The sequence below is a fragment of the Pteropus alecto genome, unplaced genomic scaffold (genome assembly GCF_000325575.1).
Source record: "Pteropus alecto unplaced genomic scaffold, ASM32557v1 scaffold16, whole genome shotgun sequence".
Classification (NCBI taxonomy): domain Eukaryota; kingdom Metazoa; phylum Chordata; class Mammalia; order Chiroptera; family Pteropodidae; genus Pteropus; species Pteropus alecto.
This window is the reverse complement of record NW_006438867.1, coordinates 8,347,062-8,352,909: the sequence shown is the minus strand read 5'-3', so window position 1 is coordinate 8,352,909 and position 5,848 is coordinate 8,347,062. Positions and strand designations below refer to the sequence as shown.

General features: G+C 37.6%; 1 protein-coding gene across 3 annotated transcripts in view; it reads left to right on the top strand.

Annotated features, from left to right (window-relative positions):
- The window catches only part of BRCA2 (BRCA2, DNA repair associated), a 52,252-nt gene that overhangs the window by 19,230 nt on the left and 27,174 nt on the right, over positions 1-5,848 (top strand). For all 3 annotated transcript variants that reach the window (XM_015592432.2, XM_015592431.2, XM_015592434.2), the window contains exons 12-13: positions 773-868; positions 4,762-4,831. In XM_015592432.2, the coding sequence (XP_015447918.1) occupies positions 773-868; positions 4,762-4,831 (166 nt within the window). The remainder of the gene's footprint in view (positions 1-772; positions 869-4,761; positions 4,832-5,848) is intronic.

Here is a 5,848-nt window from a genome sequence, read left to right as displayed (position 1 = left end):
TAATCAGTGGTTTCAACAGCATCACTGTTACATGTCCCTTACTTCCATTATATATAATACAGAATATACATGTAATAGCTTCATCAGTTTCCAGTTGCGTGGCTAGTACAGGTCCTTGTTAAACAATTAGACCACACTGTAATCTAACAGTTGATATAAGCCTTGCATGGACATTTTTACTTACTAAATCCTGCAAATTCATTCCCTTTAATAGAGCATCAAAAAGCAAAGTGCCTGTTGTTACATATTATCAGTATAACATAGAAATGGATAACTACAATTATGGTTTAATTTTACTGTCAGTCTTTGTAGAATTTTTAAATAAAAAGTTTTACTAATATGTTAACGTAATTTGGGTAATTTAAAAAATCTCACTCTAATTCAAGTCTCTATATAATAAATTCTTTTTTTTGAGTTTAATACAAAAAGAAAAAGTTTATTTGAAGAAATTTCATTTGTCCTTATTGCCAGTAAATCTAGAGTTATAGTCAGAGCTGGCTTATCTTTGGTATCTGGTGACATATGTTTATCCCTAGATCCAATTGAATAGTGGTATTTTAATTGGTCAAAAGTAATAGAAGTTAAATTCATATTGAAAAATGAATTTCTCCCAAATAGAATGGTCGCTATTAAAATTATAATTATTATAATAATGTGTTTTTTGCTTCACATATTACAAGTCAGTACTTTAGTTTTCAAAAATGTACTGTAGGCTTTTGGAAAATAAAATTAATATTATTTGCTTTAAAAAATATGGAAAATTCTTTTTTAGGAGAACCCCCAATCAAAAGAAACTTGTTACATGAATTTGACAGGACAATAGAAAATCAAGAAAAATCCTTAAAGTCTTCAAAAAGCACTCCTGATGGTAAAATTTGCTTTTTATTCATATTTTCCTCCTCTATCGGTACTTTCCATAACATTCTTACAGTTATTTTTCTCAGCTCTTTTGGGTATGTAGATAATCGGACAAGACTTTATCGTGTGGTTTGTTAAACTTATTACATCTTGCCTTGTTTGTTATGTGAGCTTTTCCTTAATAACACCTAGTATCATGCAGAGGACACATGAAATGCTTATAAAATAATGCCTTTTTACACTAAAAATTTCTAAGAATTTAGTAAGAACGTAGTATAATAATCGAGTCAAGCCTTTGGCCCTCACCGGTCACTACGTCATGCTTTGCCGAGTCACACGCGGTCTCTGCGCGGGCAGTCCCACAGCATCCGTTGTCCTCACTCTTGGCCCCGTCCTTCTGCCATAGCTGACGTAGCCGATCCCTCTTCTGAGACCACCACACTCGGTCCTCGCACGGCTACTCCTTCCCATTTGTCCTCTTAGCCTTTCCTCACTCTAAACGTAGGCGCACCCAGAACCCCGTCCTTCGATCTCGTCTCCACCTAGACTTCGGTAACTGCCAAGTTATCTGCAACCGCCAGCCAGCCTGGGAACTCCGACTGACGCGTCCCTTTGCCGATCTGATGCCTCGCAGGCCTTGCTACTGTGCATCCCCAGCTGACGTGGCTGGGGCTGAGCTCCCGATTCCGCCCCTGCCACCTGCTCTGTCTGCTGTCCTGCCTTTCTCACTGCCGTTTTGCCAGCTGATCACATCAAAACCTTAATGTCATCTTTTACCTCTCTCCTCGTACTTGACACTCAACCCGTCAACAAGTCCTGTAGGTTGTCCCTTCAAAATATAACAAGAATGTGGTCATTTCTTCTCCCCTCTGCCCCTACCACTGTCATGCAAACCACTGGCATAGCTTCTAACTGATCGCCCTGTTTTCGCCTTTTCCCATCCTCCAGGCTATTCTCCAAACAGCAGCCAGGTCATGTCACTTCACTGTGGCTTCCTATAGCACTTAAACTGAAATCCAAAGTTCTTACCATGAAGTACTTGAAAACAAACAAAACCTATGTAACCGTTGTTCACTATATACTTGGTTCTTGGGTTTGGAAAGGAATTTGGCTAGTGAGGGACAAATTAAATCTAAGTATTAAACTCTAGAGACTGAGTCCTGGGAAGCGTGGGCTGAATCCCACGAGGCAGGAGCACTGTGGAGTTTTCTACCTCGTGTCTCATCTAGTGATAGGGACTTGAAAGTTATCTTAAAAGCGGACTGTTTTGAATGCCCAGATAGCTGCATTATTTCTGTTCTTTTCTCTCTCCTGACTTAATGGTCCTCAAACTTTAGTATGCAGAGAATTCTGAGCAGAGTTGAAAACCATATCCATGATAGCTATTCTTTATGAAAAGCATAAATAATCTCTAGGACAGTTTTATCATACAGAGTTATTACTTGATAAACTGTCTTTCGAGCTGTGTAGGATGTGACCGCTCTCATCTTAAAAACCTGGTGGAACGATGAGGGCCAAAGGCTTGAGCCGATTCCAGAGCCTGCGCGTTAAAGGTGCAGGAAGAACAGGGTCAGGTGTCCGCATGCAGGCCATCCGGTCCTGAAGCGCCAGCTCCGGTGTCATGCCTCAGGGACACGGAGGAACATGTACGTCATTCTCACAGCGCTGCCATTGCACAGAGTGCTGGGACTCTTTCTGGAATTATCTTGGGCCAGTAGATACTCAGTATTCATTTTATCATCATGTCTTACTTTTTATTTTTTAAATGATTTTTTCAGCATGATCACCGCCCACCATTTTCCAGTGAATGATTCTTTTTTCCTTCTAATTTTTATTAACATTTTTACACACAAGAGTTGAGAGAATAACATAATGAATACTCATATGCAACCACCTAGAATCAACAGTATTACTATTTTGCTGTATCTGTTTTACTTAATTGCATATAATATGTGGGTATATATGGTGGTGTATCTATGTGTGTACATCTATTTTTCTGCTAAAACATTTGAGTGTTAGTTTTAGACATAGTGACAGGTCGTAGTGGTGTAACCACAGAGCCATTATTACCAAAGAAAATTTTCTAATAACTTATACAATCTAATCTACAGTAGTCTTCTTATCTTTATTTTTTCTGCGTTTTATTATTAGTTTCAAGTATACAGTACATTGGGTAGACATTTATAGTTTATGAAACGATCTTCCTTTTATTTTGCTTTTTAATGGCATTAGCACTTTAAAATGACCAAGCCATTTGGTTTGGAGACTGTCCTGGATTTGTTTGTTTCCTTATGGTGTCATTTAACTTTTAGTTCTATTTGCTATTTAGATTAAAAACCTAATTAAGATCAGTTATGCGTTTCGGCAAGAACACCTCACAGAAGCACTGTGTTCCTTCATTTCGGGGTCTCATTACGTCAGACACTTCGGTCACCTCTTCGGGAAGGCTTATTTTCCCTTTTGCAATTAGCACATACCTTACGGGATGATCTTTTGGTACCGCGGGGAGGTCCAGTTTATGAGACAACCTTTCAATCACAACCTCAGTATCCAATGATGGATGATATTACCTGAATCAGTTATTTAATTAGAGATGGAAAAATAGTGATGTTCAAATTCTGTTAGTTCTTATGCATTTATTAGCTGGGATTCCTCAGCAAGGAAGAGTTCACCCTTAATGATGGGAATGAGCTATATAGTTCTTCCTAAAAAGGCTTAATTTTTTTTGTTTAATTACCAGTTTTTCAGAGTAAGGAGTAGGTGTTGTAATAATTACTGCTATTGGTAGCAAATGAATTTTTTCTCTTGAGTAAAATTGATTTCTTAGATTTTTATTTATAATGAATCTATAAAGTTTAAAAGTAAAATACATTATAAATATGTATATTTTTACAAAAAGAAAACTTTTTTTTTTATTTTAAATTTTCCCAAGTTTGAAAGTGGAAACCTCTTTAAAGTCTTTTCCAGGGGTTCGTTTGCTTTTGTTTTTTAGCATGCCTTTGAGCAATTTCATGCTCTTTATTGTCATGAAAAGATTTCCCGGCTGTCCCTGTAATTCTTGCCCCATTCCCAGAATCACCATTTCTCCCAAGATGCTTTCAGATCGTTCATGCGTCACATTTCTTAGAGTCATCACACTGAACTGGGCAGCAGGATACACCAGCAGTGCAAACCCCAACACAGTGAAAAAGACATACATAACAGATTAGTTTTGATGGCTTGGATCCCCTAGTAGGTCATGGGTACTCTGCCCTCAGAGTTTCATGGATCTCCCTTTGAGAATTACTGTCTTACAGTATATACATAATAGATTCAAATTTACTCTGTATGTTCTCACTACCCTTTCTTACTCAAACGGTGTCAGTACAGAACCATATTGTACCTTCGTTGTTTTAAAATGTATCCAGACATCCTACTGAGCATGCAAAGCTTGTCCTCGTTCTTTTTATGGTTGCATAAGACTCGATCATGTGGCTCTATCACTGCATTCTGTTTTTTTCAACCAATCCCCTATTAACAGACTAGTTAAAGGTATAAGTTACATACTGAGAATAAATAATATCAAAAATTTAACTCGTAAACCTTTATAAGACTAAGTCTTAAATTTGATATTTGCATTGGCAGTGAGCTAACACTTTGGAGTTATTAACATCGGCTGACTAAATTTATACTGATTTATGTTTGCCTTGTGAGTTATTTGGTATATAGTCTATCAAATTATGAATTAAATATTTCTTCTGATAGTTACCTACTGAGCATTCATTGCATGCATTGAAAATTTTAAGGTCTATAACCGTCTTAATTTTTTGTGTAAATTTTTACAATAATGTATGATAAGCAGACATAAGAAATAAAATCTCCCATTAGACTATCATTAATACATAATGTAAAATATTTTTCTAGGCACAATAAATGATAGAAGATTGTTTATGCATCACGTTTCTTTAGAGCCAATTACCTGTGCACCCTTTTGGTAAGACATGTTTAAATTTTTTAAATTCTACTAATATAGTGTAGGACAAGTATGGGTTTTTTTAAATAAATATTTCTAAAAATAATGGCATTAATATGCAATAAGGGGTTAACACATCCCTTTTTTGAAAGCCTATGTCAAGATTAAATAATTCTATACTTTGGTAGTACTTCATTGTGCTGTTGATATTATTATCTCACTTTTTAGAGTCATAACTAACAACTCTGTAAAGTGGACAACAAGATTTTATTCCAGTTTTTGGATGAGGTACTGAGGTTGAGGGGCATTAAGAAATTACTCAAAAACAATTAAGAAAAAGATGGCATATATGGAAAAGATGGTTTTATCTCTCCTCCCTCTCAAAGGTCTACTAAAATTACTAAGAGAATTTTTTAATGTATAAATCCACAAGGACAAAGGTCAGAAGAAACAACAAAACTTTGGAAGCCAAACGTGTGAAAGACATAAAAAGCCAAGACCTGATATGAGAGCAGAGACGCTGTTCCGCTTCCCCTGGAGAGCCTGAGAGAGGCACGCTGGCAGCAAGTGCTTCTGGCCTCGGGGTAGAAAACAGGAAGATTAGCTGAAATCTGTTTAAGAAACATCCATATCCCCTCCCCCACTGCAGACTGACAGTTTTCTCTTACAGAAGGTTATTCTCAGAAGGTGAATTGGAGGGATTCTGAATTGGGGGTGGGACCGGGGGAGGGGACTGAAAACAGGGTTACTGTTGAGCAGTGAGACCCCTTAGCCTCCTTTCCACCGTTGGCTTCCAAACACTGGGGGCCAGACCTCTAGGCAGAAGACTGGAAGATTTTTTTCTGAGGAATATAACCATCCCTGTACAAAAAAAATAAAAATACTTTCAGTTGGGGTCCTCAAATCCAACAGCACAGCCAAACGACCAGACAACAAGGCCAACAGCTGACCAGCCCACCAGCTCCCAGCCAGCTGTTCACTGCTCACCCTTAACTAAGGACAGTCAAGAGTCACTCACCATTGAAAGGACGCCTCTGT